The following is a 21,127-nucleotide window of genomic DNA, read 5'->3' as shown; positions in this document are numbered from 1 at the left end:
ATAGCATGTTATATGGAAAGATCATGATCCTAGAACAATTTTACTTTTCGATGGATATATTTGACGTTTGATAATAATATCTTTGATTTGCATCCTATGTGCCCTGGTGAAGTGTTGTATGCTTTCCAGATTAATCTTTTGCTTTTAAATTGAAATAAATATGTTTGTTTTAATAAACTGTGTTGTATTGTCTCGAAATGAACTCGTTATCATTTTTTGTTTAATGCAAGCCTTAGTTGACTAAATAATGTTGTTGTGGTTACTATAGAGATGATAAATCATACATGAATATATTAGATTTGTAGATTGAGTGAGCTAGGAAGTTACTACCCAGAAACTGATATTGTACCATAGTTAAGATATAATTCTTAATAACTTGAAAATTGCAAGGTCCTGCAACAGTTCTCCTTAAACACCTAGATAAAATGTCCTTGCATAATGAAACATATGTTTTATCCACAAATAAATAAGTCCAAGCAAAATAACCACGAGTTAGATACAGAAATAACAAAATTTAACTTGATTCAAATGTGTTTTATTAGAAAGGTGACTTGTCTATATCTAGACGAGATGATTGTTGACTGGAAACAATGATAATGATTATAAAATAATGATATAGACAGAACCATTGCTTTTAGTCTTTATGGAATCATGCATAATACATATACAATATAATTATCTTCGTCAAAAAACAAGTGCACTGATCATCATTTTAAATTCAACGGAGAAATTAATTATTTTGCAACACGAAAAAAATGTATAGACAATATATGCATGTGGATAAAAATGAAAATAAAATTGTTCAAGTGAGATATCACACGAGTTCACTAACGGAAACATTGGAAGAAAATATGACAGCATATGAAAACTTAACCATTAGCTAGAAAACAGTATACAATTGAAAGAAATCCTTCGAAAGCATAACATTTATATTGGGCTTCATATTGTTACTCAATAAAAATAAAAAAATAAAATTTGAACAATTATAGATGACAGCAACTCGCAGTAACTCGACACATCGTTGACATGTCTAGAGGACAAGGCACCTGCTAGTTACATACCTAACTGAAATAAAGTCATTAAAAGTAACATGGAACAGTTTCTAATTGGATTGAAAAATGGACAACATACTTTGCCGAGTGATCACTAGACATATATTAAAGGCCTATGATCAGTATAGTGACATCACATTAAGTATGTATAGTGCTGTCCTTGTTATATTTGCACCAAATGTAGGTATCAGGAAATCTACCAGTTACTGGATTGGATAATCATTGAATTGTAATTGACAATTACATCATTGACAACTGAATGATTGCATACATGTACATTCATCTCCTTTATACTTCAAACTGCAAAGGCCCTATTTAAGTATGGGAGGGGCTCAAAAGAGGACAACACACACCGTCAATAGTATAAATACCTCACAGAATCTTCATAATAATTGTAATGAAGCTGAACTTTACATTTCAACATCTTATGACATTTAAGGAGAATTATACTGGAGAATTGCACTTGTGATATAAAGCATGACTGCCATAAAGAACACACTATGTACAGTTTGTATATTGCAATATGTGATACATATTCATGATTTGTTAGAAATTAAGTTTCATTATAGCAAAAAAATGTTAACTATGCTATGAAACTATTACATGAATTATGTATATAAATTACAAGATGTGATACATATTCATGTATATGAATTACTGAAAAGTTGTTAAAATAAGTCGTACCATAATTATGTTCATAGTATGTTTTATGTTCCACTTTGTTTTGAATAACGAGCAAAATAATTTCATCAAAATGCTTAAAATCACAATCATATATAATTATCTCAGTAAAACTGTAATATAATAATGTAATTTTAAAGCAAAGTCAACATTAACTCCTGTTTTGAGACAGATGAAGAGGAAAGGGGAAATATATTTATATGTTACACTATCAAAACTTTGTTGTAATCTGTAATTATTGTAGCTGCCTTGAATTCTAAATGTGAATATTTGGCCAATTGGAACTTTATCTATATGTTAACCAGTTTTCTTGTTTTACTTATTGTTACCTTGATCTAGATCATTGGACCAGGTATCCCAGGAAAGTGTACTTCAAATAGGTAAGAAAGATGTGAATGAAGTTAGAGTTTGACTTGTGATATTGAAGTTATCATGCTTAAACCTCTCACAACTGATGCCAGCTTTGCTAGCTGCCGAGGGGAGGGAGAGTATTGTCCTTATTAGTAATACCCTTGGCTAGCAAAGTTGAACTGATGCTGTTACTTAACTTATTTTCTATCATGTTTTTTTTTTATTCAGAATTCTCAATCACGGTTTTGTTCAAACACAAAACATGAGCAAGTTGAATTTAAATTACATGTATGATGTTCAAAGTGTCCCTAACTATGTAGTATTGTTCTTACTTTTTTTCTCGGCTAAAAAATCATTACAATAACATGTTAAAGAACAGAATCTAGTACAAAATTAAGTACATGTATATAATCATCAAATATTGTTCTAGTATATGTTGTTCGGGAACTAAAGAAAGATTGTCTCCCTACATCACGAAAGACTCCATAGTTTTCATGTTACTCTATGACACACAAAAAAACACACAGTATAAAAGTGTATACGTAATAATACTTAACATTCATAATAAATTAATCATTCTTCTACATCAATTATGTACAAACACACATGCAAATATCCATAAATACAATATAGTAACAGTTACAATTTTATGCTTCATTCTTGTTAAATGTTATGACATGAATACATTGTAATGTACAACACAAATCAACACAGACATGCCATGTTCATGTGAGGAACTGTGATATGAAGTTTGGTTTATTAGGATTAACGTCCCATCAGCAGCCTGGGCAATTAAAGGACAGTTTCTCCTATGTACAATGTGTAGTGGGTATGAAAGTCTGTCTTATAATGTCATCTGTGATGGCTAAGATAATAGTTTAATACAGGGGTTTCGAGGTTCCAAACAATTTACAATTTACCGTCGATTAGTCCCACCTTCCATTGATTATGACATCATGAAACTCACATCAAATGATGACGTCATAATCACCGTATGGTGGGACTACTCGACGTTAAATTGTACTTAACTCACCTCATTTTGCGATCTCAAAACTCCCATATTGAAGACTTTTATGATTCTGTAGAGGCCAGTAGTCTATGAGATGTCCGATACTATAAAGAAGAATCAACGTTTCTTCAATGTTATTCTATATATAGAGTAAATTTCAGTAGGAAAAATTGAAAAAAAAAAAAAAATTAATGAATTAAAGCATGCAGTTCTTTGTGAAATTTTCAATATTTTCTATTTTCCATTTGCATTTTTATTCTTTCCTTGTAATAATTTAAGGTTTAAAGATTTTTTTCCAAAAATAACAATACATGTATTAACAGTATTTAAAGCTAACAAATATTGTTTTATTGTGGTAATTAGCCAAATGTGATGTATTAAAGCATGCATGTATCTGAATGGATATATACACTATACACTTTGGGTACAATTGAGCTTAACACAATTTAATGAACAAATACACAAACATGTATCTGATGAAAAACAAAAACGACAACTGATGTATGTCATTTTGTAAAAAATCCATACAAATATTTCCATACATAAACTTGTTACATTATAATATAAAATATGAAAATTTCATACCCTGTAAGTTTGGTACCTGTAATATGAGGTCTTTAACAAATAACAGATTGTTTAATATCAATTAGATGATTTAATAGGATCTTTTCCTGCCTTAGGGGTGTGACAAAGAATTCAGAACCCAATGGCTAAATTATGAACGTCCAACCAAAGTCTATCGAGAGAATGTCCAACCCAAGGCTTGCCGAGATAAAGTCCAACCCAAGGCTTGCCGAGAGAAAGTTCAACCGAAGCCTTGTCGAGAGAACAACCAACTCAAGGCTTGCCAAGAGAATGTCCAACCCAAGCCTTGCTTGAGAGAGTCCAAGGCTTGCTGAGGGCTGGATATTAATTCATGACTTCTCTTGAGGGTTTAGATTTTATTGTCACATCCCAAGGGTAGGGATTGATTATTTTTCTCCGACATACAACAGACAAGAATGAGATAGTAGTTAAAAGAAGCATTCCCAAAATGACATAGCCCATTCAGCCCACAACAACCAGTGACTAATCAGTAAAATTGTATCATTAATGCCCAACCATTAGAAAAAGCGTTCATTTTAAAAGCACCTCATTTTCACTAACCCCAGAGACATAGAAGGATTTTTTAAGAATAGATAGAACTGTGTGCTATCTCAAGCATACTCCTCTCAGACAGACAACTTACATGTACTTTGTATATAAATATATGTATATATTTGTCATTGCTGTGAAATTAATCGCTTGACTTGATAACACAAATAATTGATAATTACATTCTTCTTGTCATAACAGAAAATTAATGCATCACTTAACAAATCAACACACATGTATATATGTTGTCTATTGTACTTCTAATCAAAGCAGATTAACATTAGCACATGACCATCTGTATATATATATATATGTACATTGTATATCAATTATCTATTTTTTTCTATCAAAAATCAGTTACAATGTAAATTACTAGTAAATAATTAAAAGACACAACCACCTAAGATCAACTTCGCTAGCCAAGGGTATTAAGTCCGATTCTCTTCCTACTACCCTTGGCATATCTCACTTCAGAACAGGTGTTTTTGCTTTCAAATTCTGATTGAATGTGGCTAGGTTCAAGTTCAATGAAAACGCAGCTTTGATATGTCAACAAAACTTAATTGAAGTGTTAGTATAGTGACCTACATTTGTATAATGAGGCATCAGGCATGTCATGGCATGCCTGTCAACATCAACTCCTAGGGAAGTTAGATTACTATCTATTTAATCAATTAGATATTTTATACCAGCTAAATGAACGTCTTGGAGACGTTGCTCTCCAAACAAATTGGAAAGTACGTGCGTGGTTTATGTTTCACAAAATAAACATGGAACACAAAAAAACTGGAGTCCAAACTTACTAATAAACAAATGACTCACACACATGTTCATCTTTGGTATTTTGAATCTGTCGCAAACAACACGCGTGTTTCATAGGGCGCTGCCATTTTTTCAAACATATAACAATGATACAAGCTTTTTAATTGGTTGCTTATTACATAAATGGAAGGGGCGCAACTGCAGTGATCCAGCAGGTGGCGCAGTGCGGGACAACCCATTCTGAAGTGAGATATGCCCAGGGTTGTAGAAAGAGAAGCGGACTAATACCCTTGGATAGCGAAGTTGCCTAAGATTGTCATCAGTCAATTTTTCAATCTGTTATATTTAAATTATCATCGAGTAAATCTGTTTTAACAACACTACATTGTACCTGGCTCTACAGCCATTATTTTTGAGTTACATTTGATACTCCTGCCCGATTTGTTCTAGTCTGTGTTAACATCCCTGTCTTGTATCTAACATACGTACCACACTGTGTATTGCTATTAAAGATATCATACACACATTTAATCATAGTCCAAGTTTCAAATAGCCCTGACACAACATTTAGACGTTTTGGTATAATAATTTGGGTATGTACGTGTATATTGAATACATTAATCTGAAGCCAGGATCAGAAGAAACTTGGACCTTTTATTTATTATCTATGGCACATTGTGAAAACAGAGTGCAATCAATAGCAAATCATAAAGCTATAGTTACAGTAAACCCAACATTATTATTGAAATAAGGAATTTTTGATCTTAAATGATAATAATCTGGTATCTCAGCAACTTTTGGTTGAGATACGTTATAACATTATTCAAAATACACACTAATTTGTTTAACTTTATTAATACATCCAAATGAGCTGCTATTTATTTAAACTATCGATGATATTAAATAAGAACATTCTAAATTCAATCTAATTAAAAGAGAATTCCTTGAAACAAGATGCTTCCCTTGATTGGTATTATAACTGCAAATATATGAAGTTTACATAAAACTTTTCTCACAATGAAGGCCTTTGACAATCTATAAAACTGAAAATGCACTTGTCCAAGATGTGCGACTCACAGGACATCCAGCAATCATATACTGTTACAGTGTTTTTATATTCCCAATTCATAATGTACAATGATCCAATGAAAACATCTGAATTGAATGCATTATTAATTTCCTTGGTAATGAGTAATGAGAGAAGAATGCTAGTGCTCCCTATGTGAGAGTTTACGGTCTGTAACATTTGAACACAGCTGTTTGGCATTAAAACATAACAGTTTAAACTACAGATCTCATTTTACCAGTATCACACATGAAGAATTTCCACATCTCGTTCTGTTAAAAGTTTTCTTAAAAAGAAGAATTCTTTCATGTTTTCAGCCACCCCTCTGTTAAAAGGGTTGTGAAATGCTCCTTTTCCATCCTTTAGGTATAAATACCGTTTATAATTCACACGTTCGTTAGCAGTGATGTTGGCAGCTGCATGGTACGTCTGAAAAGTCAGAGCCAACATTAAATTACTCCTTGCAAAATCAGTCAGATATACACTGCAGATGCTAACAAATCTTATACTGTACAGTTGGTTAAATTCATGAGAGGTTAAATTTTGCAATACTGTATTCAGAAAATTTTCTCATTCTTGTAAATCGTACAATATTTGACAAAATATTATACATGCAACATAATTCCAGATATTAATCGGAAAAATATTGGCCTCATGAAAATAATAAAAAGTACAGTAAATAGACATGATTGCATTGTTTAAGTCAACATTGTAAAAAGGGTTTTCAAATTGAAAATTTCAATCCTGCTTCTTTCTTTACACATTAGAAACTTGAAAGGCAGATTTCTTCTGATTGACCATTGACACACATTTTCACTGACAGAGCTTCAGGTGTTAATGATATTCCTGTGTCATATGTAGCATGTGATTGAAAAGGGGTCGTATTCTACAAATTTCCTAAAGAAACAAAGCTTCCTTTTTTTATTAGGAATTTAGACTGGCTAGCTTTATTTTTATTTTATTTTTTCAAATAGTATAATTTCAAACATCATCCAGTAACTGAAAAACTGAACATTTGGATTATTTATTGTTGGATAAATAAGTACAGTTAAAGAAATCTATCTAACACGTTTCAATAGTATAAAAGAAAATAGCAGAGCAGAATTTCACGACTTGACATATCACAGATATGTTAAATAGAAAAGGCAATATATAATACTAGACTTAGATATACCCCCAAAATAGTCCAGCCAGTGAAACGTTATTAAAGAGACTGGATTTGAAAGTAATCGTCCGTAGATTCTGATGGGAGATGTTTTATATGAAAGTAATCCAACAAGTTTGGCACAAATCCGCGGTCGAAGGGGATAAACAATTTGCCATCTTTGTCCTGCATATGCTTATAGCGATGATATCTCAGCCTCTCGTTTGTCGTGATGTTTTGTGCGGCATTGAATAACTGCAATGATATAATTTACAAACAAATGAACAGTAATCAATCAATATTTACCCAGCTAACAACAATAAAATAAATTCAAATTTTGCTTTACATCATAAACAGAAGGAAGTAGGAATCTCTTAGTGGTTGTGGTCTTAATATATTACCACAAGCCCACCTCTTGGTCACAAGTTTGAATCACATGTAGGTACCGACCTGTGACCACAGGTTAGAGGTTAATCTCTAGGTAGTCTGGCTTTTCCCCGCCTCCTAAACACATCCTTAAATGACCCTGGTTGTTAATAGGAGGTTAAACCAATCAAACCAGACCAATTTAATATCAACAACATTTTATACACATTATATTTATATACATTTTCCAGTGATTCGTTTCCATCTCTACAGATGACTGGGCAAATTTTCCAACAATAATCCTAGTTCTAAATGATCCTTAAAGTCAAATGAACGTCGGACATTTACAAAAACAGACAAACACTTACCGTAAATGAGCCAACCCAAAGTCCAATGGTTTCAAATAACAGCATGAGGCAAAAGAAGAATATGTAGAGAGCGTTCCACTGCTCGTAGTATTGCACGTAGTACCAGGAGAAGAAAATACTCATTGTGCCACAAATTGTCACGTTAATTACGTAACCAATAAACGATACTCTGAAACACAAGTCACATCATTGCCAACATTATATTAACATACAGACACAATTCTAACCTTGGTTGCCCTTTCTGATTTAACATAAGCTTTTTGTAGAGTGGTATATTGAAGGTATTTGGTGTTGGTGTTTCAATACAGAAATGCCTTCTCTACACCAAATATTGATATGTCAACTTGTACACAAATATTTCTGACAGAGAAATATTTGTATTCTAGAAGCAGAAGACAGTCGAGGAAAACTTCATGATTAATTAGACATAAAATACTATGGAATTAATAATGTTTTCATTAATCATGAAATTTTGGTGAGAAAGAAATGCAGACATATATTTCAGCTTTCCAAAATCACATGTATTTGTTAATTCTTAGGAAATCAGATAAAGTTAGTTGTCCTAATTTAACAGAGAGGAGATAAAGTTTCACCAGAATTAAAACACATGAGCTTTTTCAAGGTTTTATTTTTCTTAGTTGATGTAACATTTGCTAGTTTTAAATGAAGGTGTAGACAAATAATTTTCTTTCTATTTTGATTATGATAACCAGAAAGCTGAAATCTGCCCTACGTTTGTCTTGTTAACACCATGACTAGATACCACACCCTGCTGCCTTACCATAAGGATGGTTACCGCGGTGACGGCTGTGAGACCCACACCGGCCTCCACAGAACCGATGACCACTACCCAGTCCCAGCCAAAGTCTCGCAGCAGGAAGTAACAGAAGTAATTCGTGAAGATGGCCAAAACAAATATAGTGAGGACAAACGCAAAAAACCATGGCCTACAATGATAAACACACAGGTAATTACTAATTAGTCTCTAGATTAGACCGAAATGTAGCAGGGGTCAGGGCAGGAGGGAGGGACGGAGTACATAATGAAACCAAAACCAGCCAGAAATAAAATGTTTGTGCTTTTTTGGGAAGGGGTGCCAATGCAAATGTGACAGATAGAAACAATAAGATGAAGAACGTACATTTTGTTTGAAGCATTTCATAATAATTTTGCAAATACCATGAAAAATAAAACTATAACCCATCACCAACATTTTCAGTCACCACTAGGTATTAACCATAATATAGAGCATGATGCAGTAGTTACCAGATTTAGCAAGGGCTGGACAATGTGTTTCATAAACAGAATCAACCAACTTAATGCTTGTTATATAATCAGCAATCTACCTAGATTATATCCAAGAATGCAGAATGGCCAGGCTGGTTAACCAAGTTGTGTGATATGGCATTATCATTCCCATACAGTTAGACTTTGTTAGTGATAATAGAATCACGTGGTATGAACAGCATGCATCTTTTGATTATGATACATGTACTAAGTATCGATGAGAAAAGAGACAAAGACATGTTAGTATATGACAATGGTATCCAAAACTATAGGATATTAATGCTCTAATTTCAAAAGTTAATTAACATTATTGCTTTTTTATGAAATCTATTCAAACAGAAGTTGAAGAGAAATAATTCAAGCATATAGGAATAATAGCTGCATTAAATTATTATTGTTCTAAATTAATTCTTGAAAATTTGTTTTGATGTCAGGATCCACGACAGTGCCGAAAGTAATTATAATACAGTGATGTTGTACTGATCCTATGATAACTATTGGGAAAGATTGTGTGGAAAGTGAATAAAACATCTACATGTACTTCAGGACAGTGCTGCTGTGCATGAGTGGTCAGTAATGTTGACTTATACAAAATCTCACAATGAATTGTACAGTAAAACCAGTGGGTCTTGCCTCTTTAAAACTATTCAAAATATTCAATTCACATTTTGTTTTTGATCTTGTGTAAAATAATAAAATTATTCATGGTTATTTTGTTGGGCACACATACTGTATATCACTGTCAGGTATACATAAATTTACAAAAATACTAAAATATAATTGATGATGACAAAACATCTCAAGTAAAAGTACCCCTAACTTATTAATTTGTTTCATCTTAATGTTATTAAGGAGGGTACGCATATTTTAGGTTAGCTATATATATGGAATAGATGTTAGCAGTATAAATAGGCATCCATCAGACATGTTACTAAGGAACAGAATTGTGAGGCATTTAGCAGACTAGATAGTAGCATCAAAAACAGGCTGTAGAAAGAGACAGAAGTTATACAATGGGGGTATATATATTGAGAGCCTAAAGACTTTGTAGTTTTTTCAAATTCTTCAGTGTAAGGAATAACATAATTCTATGAATGATTTTTTTCAGCAGAAATTTGATATTAATTACCACATGCTAATACAGAAAGGTGCAACCAGTTTTATAAAAAATTTGAAGAATATTTTTCAATTACACAACCAGTTAATGTATATAAATTACTAAGACTTTTCTCTTTTACTATTTATTTGTGTTGCTCTGGGATTATTCTTTGACATTTCATAGCAATGGCTACATGCACATACTAATGATAAACAAGCAACAGTAAATGAGTGTACAGCCAGAGCTAGAGAGAATATACCACAGCCGTAACCCAGCATGCCAAGCCTTCAATATATAGGATAGGGGATACCTATATAGCTAGCACCATGCATGTGTTACACAAATACATAGAGACTTGGGACAGGGTTTTATCATTTAGCAATTATATATGCCTATATCTAAAGTGATATATGTCATTTAATTTTATAATGTTTGTATTATGCAATTAATATGTTTTATATATACTATAGCATAATCTAAAATGTTGGGAGAGGCTAACTATTTGTATAACATTGATATATACACTCCAGGTCAAAAAAGAAGGAAAACACTTCAATATAAATCTATAAATTTTAGTTTTTGATCACCTCTTTTGTAAAACATACATAATGTACCTACACACTCTACAAGCAGGTTTTATTTAAAATAGACAGCCATATAACAAGACTTAAAGTTCGTTTTTAGCTTTCACAGCAGATTCAACATTTCATCTTTGAAAGAAGAGAAAGAACAGAGTTTATTCCTAGACTAATTGTTAGATCACAAACATCTACAATAATTAATTATACACAGAAACATAGATCATTCCAAACAGGTAGAGGTTAAAACCTTTCTTTTTTACCAGGTATTTAATGCAGAGCTGATTTAGTCAAGCAAAATGCAGATATTGTGTTAAGGAGAACATACTATCACCCTGAGATCTAATCTCTAAATCCCTAAAAGTCTCATTTGTTATCGTCACAAACTGTATCTATACCCTAACTTTTACACTATCTCGAATATCAAATCATCTGAGGCTGATTATTTAACTTTTGTGAACTGTGCAATGGGGTTAAAGGGAGGTAACTCTACCTACCTATTGTTATATCCAACACAGTTGTATATGTAGGGACAGTGATGATCGAACATGATCACACATCGGTTACATATCCGACAATGTTTAGACCGGAGAGGTTTCACCGTCCGACACGTATGACACAGACGACTGAGTGGATTCTCGCCTTGCTTCCATTCATCAAAATGTGCTACCTGAAATAGTATATCAAACTTATGGTTTAAATGGGCAACATGCTACTAGCCAAATCAATCAGTGTACTCTTTCTATCATACCCTCACTTAGATTCTTAGAAACTTCCAAGAAAGCTAACTTAAAATAATGGTTCAATGTTCACTGGTCAAAAACTGATATATCTAAGACTTTCTTTCATAGATTCTCATGAATCTGATATGAAAAGTTGATACTATAAATCAATGACTTTATTTGAGGTTGATCAAGAAATATTTAACATGGATTATGATTTCCCCTACAATTCCACAAGTTTTCAACATCAAATTGAAATCAAAACGATAACTTTTTATTCATCCATGTACAAGTTCAGTGATCATTGTAATTTCACAGCAAGTTACATGGAATGTGATATGTTAAAGATGTTCCACTGCCGACAGAGCATAAATGACACTCATCATTTGAACAGTATCATTTGAACAGTAAATGGTGAAATTATTCATTTTGTTTTTGTTACATGCACAATCAGTACTTCATTCCATATAGGACATTGTGCCATAGATTTTTTTTTTCTGGATGTAATTAATTATTTTTAATATTGTAATCTTATACTAAAATTAGAAGTTCAAATAACTTTTCAATGGTGGTAACGGTGTATAGGAAGTAACTTTTGTAACTGAAGAAAATTATCATCTTCTCCTGTTTTTTGATTGAGGAAAAATGTCATTTGTCAGCGGTGGAGCATCTTTAAAAATATCTCATTCCTAATCAAAAAGCAATTTATTATGGATCCGAAGATCTAGTCTTTAGCATACGACTTGTGGAAAAAAAAATATGCCAGGTTATCAATACCTGTTTGATAGCCATGTCATACTCTGGTATGTTTCTTGGTAGGAATCCAGGATCTGTTGTGCTTGCGTGGAATAGGCAAAACCACATGAGGACGTTGAAAATGAAGAAAAAGATGTGGAGAATCTGCAGCTCATTCCACGTATATGGTAAACACTGAAAAAGAACAAGTATTCATAGTCATGACATAAACATTCTAAGTGTTGTCACCATAGCAACAGGTAAAGGATTATGACGGAAAATTCATTAAAGTATCAGCAACTTACATTGAGAGTACAAATTTTGATCAACAAAAGCATATGTGATATGTAAATTATGTTTTCATAATCAGGATGTGAATGATTTAGCTTAAGGTAAGAAAACGTTACAAGGCTATTTGATCAAGACTGGCAAAGAGAGAATACCAACCTTAATAACATACATAGGGTACCCCCAACACAATACATTCAGCATGAAAAACAAGATGGCTCCTTTACTGTTTCCAGGGGGACCAAATGCAATAGTTCTACAAAACATAAGACAACAGTTAATTATCAGACACTTAACAGCTAGAATAATAGTAATTCAAACTACCTGTTCTGAAACTATATTGAATGGTAATAAATTTTCAGAGCAGTTCCTATCACAATAAATATATACTATTGGCAACTCCAGTATGATACCTTTGGCAGCTACTCCACATTCAGTTATGGACTTTCAGATGATGGCTTGTTTAACCTTTATCAATACTCCATTTAAAGACTATGTATGGTTTAGGCCCCGATTCAATTATTATAATGGATGTTGTCAAATTTTACTGCTTTAGTTGGCACGAGAATGATCCAAAATATCCATAAATTAAGGAAAATTTTGTCATGTTTGCCTGCTTTTGTCTGAAAAACAATAGAGTGCAATCTGAAACAAAATTGATATTTACTGACAATACAAAAGCAATTAAATACATCTTAAGGAGAAAATTATACATAAAGTTTGTTCCAGGGCACACTCTTATCGTTTTTTAGATGGAATGTAATCATCAATTATTAAATAGGAGATAACTTAATCTTATTTCCTTCACATTTAAAAATGCTTAAGATACACAATAATTTGAATAAAACAAAAAATTAGTTCTTCATGTTGCTGGTTATTCTTTCTAAAATTTTCAGGGAAACTAAAAGCTTACAAAGGAGAGTAAATGGTATGTGGTAATAAAATCAATAAATATAGGTTAGCTATCCTAAACTGATCAATGTCAGATTGAGAATATACAACCAATGCCCGATACACTATAATGATAATATGGTTACCAGACCAACAACAGCTTCAATTTGCAATGATACCCAACTTTAATTTTCATCAATTGTATCAGACATGTAATTTATATTTGAAATTCAACAACTTTATTGCTAAATAACAGAATGAAAAAGATAGATTTGAGGGCCAAAAAAGGCCTTAACCATACACAGCCCTTTTCACCAAATTTAAATGATTACCGTATGTAAAATCATTCAGTTTATGATGACAAAATCAAAACCTTACATTAATGTCCTAAATGGTAGAAGTTTTAGAATAGAACAGCTGCAGACTATGGAGACATCAGATATAATAGAGAAGAAAATATTCTCCACCTTACACACAGTTTATTATAACTTACCACACTATAAGATGTACCACAGATACTTACAATAAATCAATTTTCGGTAATAAACTTTTCTTCTGTCTTATTTGGCGTTTAAGGTAATCAACCACATTGTCATGTTTCCTTCCTATTGCTAAAGACATAGGTGTCTTTCCATTTTTATCTGCTATGTCAATCTCCACACCATCCTATAGCAAAAATAATTAAACTTGAAAACATACAAATTGACAAGTATGTGATACTGGCAAAAAAATCATAGTCATTGAAGTAACATGACTTTTTATCTTGTGTTGTGATATCATAACCAAGGATAAAAAGAAAGAAATTAAATTCATTTAAACTTGTTTAAAATTACATATAAAAGCCTTAGTGACTAGCTTTTCATAAATTCAATTGTGTGTGCCTTTCTTTATGCAAATTACAAGTCCTACTTTCTATATTAAAAATAAGATTTATTTTTGAAAAATGAATTATTAATTTTAACTTTAAACAGAATAATTGTACCTGTTCACACAACTCCTGCACTGACGTCAGGTTCCCACTTATACAAGCTAAATGTAGGGGAGTCTGACCGTGGGCATCTTGCTGTCGAGGATTAAATCCCGAATATATCAACAGGCGCATCATCTCTGAGTGACCTACAAAAAGCAACATAATCAGATCTGTGTTAAAACCATTTAAATTATTTCTTCAGAAAGTCAAATTAAAGAAAAGGAAGTTTGGCCATTCCAATTTGATTTCTTGATCTTCAGATTTAGGAATTTGAAAATAGGAGCGAACAATTGAAATTTTTTTAATTCTAAAAATATTTTGAAAGCGGAAAAAAAAGGAGCGAGCAAATATTTTTCACAGGATTTTTTTATTAGACTTTCATGTTTGTTTCATGAAATAACACTAAATAACAGAGTTTTTATGGTAAAATATGAATTTTGCTGTTTTCTTCAGTGTTTTGAACATTCATAACTGTATCAAAGATGTAAAAAAAAGGAAGTCTAAGGTATGTAATAAGGTATTTGTGCAGCTATTGAAAATATGCTATAACACAAAATGCTTTCAATGCATGGTATATTTCAATTTTAAGACAAATCTTTACAAAGGTGGGGTTGCAAAATCCGCCCACGCGCCAATTTTTTTCAAATTTTGCAGTGTTAAAGGTCTAGGTACATAACTACTTTTGATGTGCTTTTTATTTATTTTGTATGTTTTAAAAAGGCATAAAGGGCCTAAAATGATGTTTTCTAAAATTACTTTGGGTATGTGGCAAGGGGACCCCTTGTGTCCATATTTTGAACATAATTTTATTTTTTAATTATTTGTGTTAATAAAAGATACTTCATTCTTTATTTCATATCCATTTATAATGATATTTACGAATTATTTTTAAGACAAATTGATTTTGAAGCAAAAAAATCTCAAATTTTTGTCAGGATAAAAATTGAGGATATTGGGTTTGCTCGAAATATTTGGCATGTTATCGATTTTGTCCACACTTTTAAACCATTTTAAAAACATGCCATATTTATAATCTTATAACAGATACTTTTTCAAAAAAATTGAAATCCGGGAAAATAGCATTTCATAGGCTGAAATGTAGCGAGGAGAATTTTCTAAAAAATCAATATTTGCCCTAGTTGACCATAAATTTAAAATTGATCATAAACACCATAATAAAACAACAGTTAGTGATATAATTTTTTGTTAACTAACATATGTAATTTGAAATTATTGCATTTCTATTCATGCATTTTCCCTAACAGTATAAAAAAGCCTAACAACTAGATATGCTCTTGGGTGAAACAAATAGTTTCTCATTTTGTATCAGAAATCAAATAATTATTGGAAAGAAATGTATTTTCGTCAGCATCTTAAACTCAAAAGATACAAATTAAGATTATCCATCTCTCTTATGTAGATAGAAACTATCTTAAATTGAATTAAAAATTATTAAAGAGGGAAACAGAGTTACATTTGATTTTCAAATAAAATATGTATTATTTAAAATAACACCAGCACCACAAAGGCTACAATATTAATTTTGAGCAATCAGACGGCTTTTATTTCGAAACAATGGCAACAATTTATTTAAAACTGTTACTATCTCATTCGGCATACCCCATATATATATAACCCATATGTACCAATTTTCACTAATATCTAATAATATATAAATTTCAACCAATCAGAGACCTCCATTTTGTTTCCATGGCAAACAATCTTTTAAAAAGTGATTCTATGTAATTCAGCATATTTCATTACCCATATATACCAATTTTCACTTAAATCTGACAATATCTAAATTTCAACCAATCAGAGGCCTCCATTTTGTTTCCATGGCAACCCATCTTTTTGAAAGTGTTACCATGTTATTCAGCATACCTCGTAACCGCTATATACCGATTTTCACTTAATTCTGACATCATTTAAATGTCAGTCAATCAGAGGCCTTCGTTTTGTTACCATGGCAACCAATATTTTAAAAGGTGTTACCATGATATTTAGCAATAAAAATTGTTACTGTACACTGATTTTCACGTATATATTAGACTCTGGAATCATAAACAAGAAATGTATAACTAGGTATACTAACAAAGAAGTGGTCCGTTGCTACATGTACTCTATATTTTTAAGTCACTCTAAAACAGTTTTCCCGGATTTTAGTTTTGAACCTAATTTACACATAGACAGAAAATGTCATGGGAGTATTTTCAATTAGAGGTAAAATTGTGGACAAAACCAGTAACAGGGTGAAATGAGATGACAAAGAGCAATGTTTCGTTTTCGTTTTTTGCAAAAAGTGTTACTTTTCCGTAAAAAATATTATTTCAAACAAAATTTTCCGTTAAAAATCTAAAAGAAATGACTTAAATATAAAGTATACGATCTACTCAAATGATTTATGAATAAAAAATGTAGAATATTTAACAAAGGCTAACCTTTTTTGGCATGTTTGTGCAGGTAATTTTAATGAAAATGACTACAAAGAATTCAGACCCTTTGGGCCTTTTTAAAATCACAAAAGGAAAAAGTAGTGTCATTTTAAAGGGACAACTAGAAGTACTTACAATATGCAAAGTTTCAAGAAAATTGGGCTGTGGGCAGTTTCTATGGGATTTTTAACATTAGCCTCAACACCACCATTAACATTGAATAGCAATGTTTCATACTTGAAGGGAAGTACGGAAATAGTCAAGAAAGCAATATCTTAGTAAGATTTACTCAATATTGTAAATAATTTCAATAATCAATTTAATTTAATATTTGCTGTTGACAGAGCATTCAGCAAAAACTAACAAACTAAAAGAAACAACCAGTGATTAGCATTAATGGAAAATCATTTAAACTAATATAACCTCATCCAACATTCTTTCTTAGTTGTCACATAATATTGTATGAAACTGACATTTTTTTTGTTTAGCATGCTAGTTATTTAGCTGCTCATACTTAAAATGAGATAATGTTTATACATATGTAACTACCAAAAATATAAACACAAATATTATTCATTTCAATTACATTACTTCATTGTCTTTAAAAAGTATATTTGTATAAAAATGTATGGACAGTATGGCTCAAAAGTTTCACCACATGTATCAGCATTCATAAGGGAAATATTCTATATTCAATTTTTTTAGGATTTTCTCATGAAACGCTTTGAGTAAATCAAACGCAAACATACATATAACCTATCAACACAAAAATGAAGGCAACTGTATGTTACATTGTTGTAGAAGTGAAAATGAAACATAAGTTACACTAAGTTTGGATCCTAATAAAGTGCATAATTTACTGCCGATATTTGACCAAAAAGCAGACGAATTGTCACCTAGCTGTCAAAACATGTTGGCAAATGTAAGCTATGTGGGCCACGTGTCAAAATAACAATGACCGGGTCATAAGATATAAGGTAACTGAGAGGTTAATGAATTAGCGATTGCTATCATATAATTGACATCCCTAATATAACCGCTTTTCGTTCTAAGTCGGCCAGTCAAATCACCTGTCATGGTCGCCATTTTTAATGTAAGTTGAATGCAAAGTCTTTTAAAAGAGTTGCGGACGTCGGCAAAAACAGACTGAAATCAGGACATGGCCTATTAAAAAGTATGCATTCCTCAGTCTCTATCTCTAAGTACCACTCTGTCTGCACATGGTGGCAGAAAAACTTGACATTTATGTTGTTGTAAAGGTTTGTAAAATGCTTGCGTGTTTGAAGAGACAATGCACGAATAATTCAAACATATGAGTGACCAGGAAATAGTAAAAATGAACACTATAAAAATTTGCCTGGGTTCGTCAGATTCCCGAACAAAAAATGAGAAGCGGTAAAAACAATATTTTATTTTTATTTCATTTTCGAAAAATAGAAGCGTGAAATCCGACGAACGAGAAATCAAATTGGACTGGCCTTACTAACTTAAAAAGTTGCCAGTAGAACTCCTATGCAAGCAATTTTTAGTCACTATTTATTGGTAATAACCATTTCCGCAAAGCTGCACTAAATTGATTATAAGATATTTTTCATTGAACAGGAATATCTTCACATGAAACATTATAGGATATTGTTTTAGGACTATAAGAGATATTTACATTATTATCTGACCTAAAAACTGCAAAATGCAATGTTTTGACCATGGTTAGATTTCCTTACCGTGATATTTTAATTCTATTTGCAGTACCCCCAATTATAATTACCTGACAATTCCAGCCGTTAAACCCCCAATTAACGGGCCACATTTTCTTGAAACATATTTGCAGACTTAAGTCAGAACTTAAGTTTTTCTCCTTATGTAACTTATGTTAAAAAAACTTGACATAAGTAACAGAGCCTGGTTGCACATCTTACCCTTAAAAGCAGCCCAGTGAAGAGCATTGTCCCCTTCTTTGTCACAGATCTGGAGGCGTGCTCCCTTCCCCATCATGTAACCCGCCATCATTGTGTGGCCATACTGTGCAGCAACTATGAGAGGCGTGCAGCCTTTATTGTCGGCTACATCGTAAGAAACGCCTGCCTGCAACAAAATGTCCACAATAGCGATATGTCCATTCACACAGGCCCAGTGTATAGGCCTAGCTCCCAGGTCATTATCACTAGGCTCATTAACGTTGGCCTTACTCTCGATCATGTAACGAAGGACTGTAGAATGGCCACCGAGGCATGCCCAGTGGGCAGGTGTGTGGCCTTTGTCATCACGCATGTTGAAAATGTCTGGCACTTCTTCATGAATTGTTTGGACTGGTATCAACATTCTGAAATTTAAAAAAAAATCATGCATTGTTTACATGTATAATTCATATTGTATTTTAAAATTTGGTTGACTTTCCAATATATTATAAGTTGTTACTACAGTTATTACATTCAATAAAAAAATATAAAAAATACAAATAAAAAAATAATGTCAATGAGAATGGAATCTTAATAATATCAGACCAAAATACAACGGAATAGGCCCTATAATAAATCCACTGGACCACTAATTGATAATTTATAAGAGTCAGTTCTGACAAATTGGAATGAAGGGAAGAAACTCTGATATAGAATGTTCCTGAATTGTCTAACAATCAGGCAGAGGTAAATATAGTTGTCATGACAGAGACCATATTTAACACTATTTACAAACCACACTGACCCACTCCTTTTACAACTACATTACATTGAGAGGCTTCGTCGGAGACAGAACCTTGGTCGGGGGCGAACACGTTTGAAAGGGGGACTAGAGTAGCAGGTATTAATTGTACACAGTGATACAGTCGCCTTCTAGCTTCGCGCTACAGGGATTTCCCTTTAGCTCAGTCAGTAGAGCGGCGGACCAGTAAGTAAGGGTTCGAGTCCGGCTGGCGGCACACTACTCTCGCCCAGTTACAAATCTAAACATACATAAAAGCAGGAACTTTTACAGTACGATAATATTGTGTAGCAACTGATCATGATCTTAATGCAATTTTACGTTTTTGTGTGTCTTTGAATGATTTCCACAACTTTTATCATCAAATTTTATGGTTGTCAATTGATTACCGAAGACAACACAACGTATATCATTGATGATCAGATTTAAGTTTGTTGTATTCTCAAATGTCACTGAACTGTTTTTGTGAATAGTAATAAATCAAGGTTTGTATACTATTTCTTCCTGGACTTTTGAATATTCTGAGCTGTGATTCGAAAGCTATGCTAACAAATTAAATTCATAACCAAATGTATTGGCACCAAATGTTTTGAACTATCAGTTTAAGGTGATGGTCAGTGTTTGATATATCAAATTTTATGGTTGTCAATTGATTACCGAAGACAACACAACGTATATCATTGATGATAAGATTTAAGTTTGTTGTATTCTCAAATGTCACTGAACTGTTTTTGTAAATAGTAATAAATCAAGGTTTGTATACTATTTCTTCCTGGACTTTTGAATATTCTGAGCTGTGATTCGAAATTTTATGCTAACAAATTAAATTCATAACCAAATGTATTGGCACCAAATGTTTTGAACTATCAGTTTAAGGTGATGGTCAGTGTTTGATATGTCCATACGAGATCAGGAATATTGATTATACATGTATACAGAGTAGTTAGACAACAAGACCGTATCAAAACAGAAATTAGCAGAATAAAACATTCTGTAACTGTATCGTATAGCAACGATCATAACAAACATTAATTTTGACCTTTGAACTACACGTGTATACGAGACACGTGTATGTGTTGTTTCAAATTGGATCAAAACATTAGTTAACTAAGATAGTACATACTTATTTATATTATTAAAAACATTTGAGACTACAGGCTAATTATATCCCGACATGAATTCCGGATCGACGTGCCGGGCGTGACATGGCCAACACCTTCCATCAAGTTTGATTTCTAAGACTCCAAAAAGACGGTCTATTCTTACCCAGATTTGACTGCATTAAAAATGGGATGATCTTTAGACTCGGGTTCTTTGCCTTGACAACATTTCCCATCACCAGAGCCATGGTCATGACTTTTATTTCGAGGCGCAGAGCCCCCGCTTCCACTGAGGAACGACATGTTTCTACAGGTAAGTACAATTTGCGAAATAGAAATATGTCGAAAATATAGTTTGGATTACTTGAGGAATTTAGCAAAGAATGTTTTAC

General features: G+C 32.4%; 1 protein-coding gene across 2 annotated transcripts; it reads right to left on the bottom strand.

The window, feature by feature from the left end:
* Nucleotides 1–519: 519 nt before the first annotated feature.
* LOC138327993 (uncharacterized) lies at nt 520–21,047 on the bottom strand. Of its 2 annotated transcripts, none has more exons than XM_069274543.1 (9): nt 20,902–21,047; nt 18,855–19,258; nt 14,516–14,649; nt 14,057–14,199; nt 12,802–12,898; nt 12,397–12,549; nt 11,395–11,567; nt 8,715–8,880; nt 520–6,484 (listed from the first exon to the last, which is right to left on the bottom strand). In XM_069274543.1, the coding sequence occupies exons 1-9, from the start codon at nt 21,036–21,038 to the stop codon at nt 6,299–6,301; spliced, it is 1,593 nt and encodes a 530-aa protein (XP_069130644.1). In that variant the 5' UTR covers nt 21,039–21,047; the 3' UTR covers nt 520–6,298. The 2 variants fall into 2 exon arrangements, with proteins under 2 accessions (XP_069130644.1, XP_069130643.1); XM_069274542.1 differs by lacking the exon at nt 8,715–8,880 and adding an exon at nt 7,934–8,102 and having other exon boundaries at nt 6,342–7,454.
* Between the last annotated feature and the right edge of the window lie 80 nt (nt 21,048–21,127).

Source organism: Argopecten irradians, chromosome 7 (genome assembly GCF_041381155.1).
Source record: "Argopecten irradians isolate NY chromosome 7, Ai_NY, whole genome shotgun sequence".
In the NCBI taxonomy this organism is placed as follows: Eukaryota; Metazoa; Mollusca; class Bivalvia; order Pectinida; family Pectinidae; genus Argopecten; species Argopecten irradians.
The sequence above is the reverse complement of the archived record's forward strand: the minus strand, read 5'-3'. Positions and strand labels throughout refer to the sequence as shown.

Excerpts from the sequence above, each read along its gene's own strand:
- LOC138327993 (XM_069274542.1), bottom strand. The coding sequence starts at position 21,038 with ATGTCGTTCCTCAGTGGAAGCGGGGGCTCTGCGCCTCGAAATAAAAGT. Across the intron at positions 19,259-20,901 it reads TTTAATGCAGTCAAATCTGG|AATGTTGATACCAGTCCAAA; the intron begins GTAAGAATAGAC and ends TTTAAATTTCAG. Across the intron at positions 12,899-14,056 it reads TTACCGAAAATTGATTTATT|AACTATTGCATTTGGTCCCC; the intron begins GTAAGTATCTGT and ends TATGTTTTGTAG.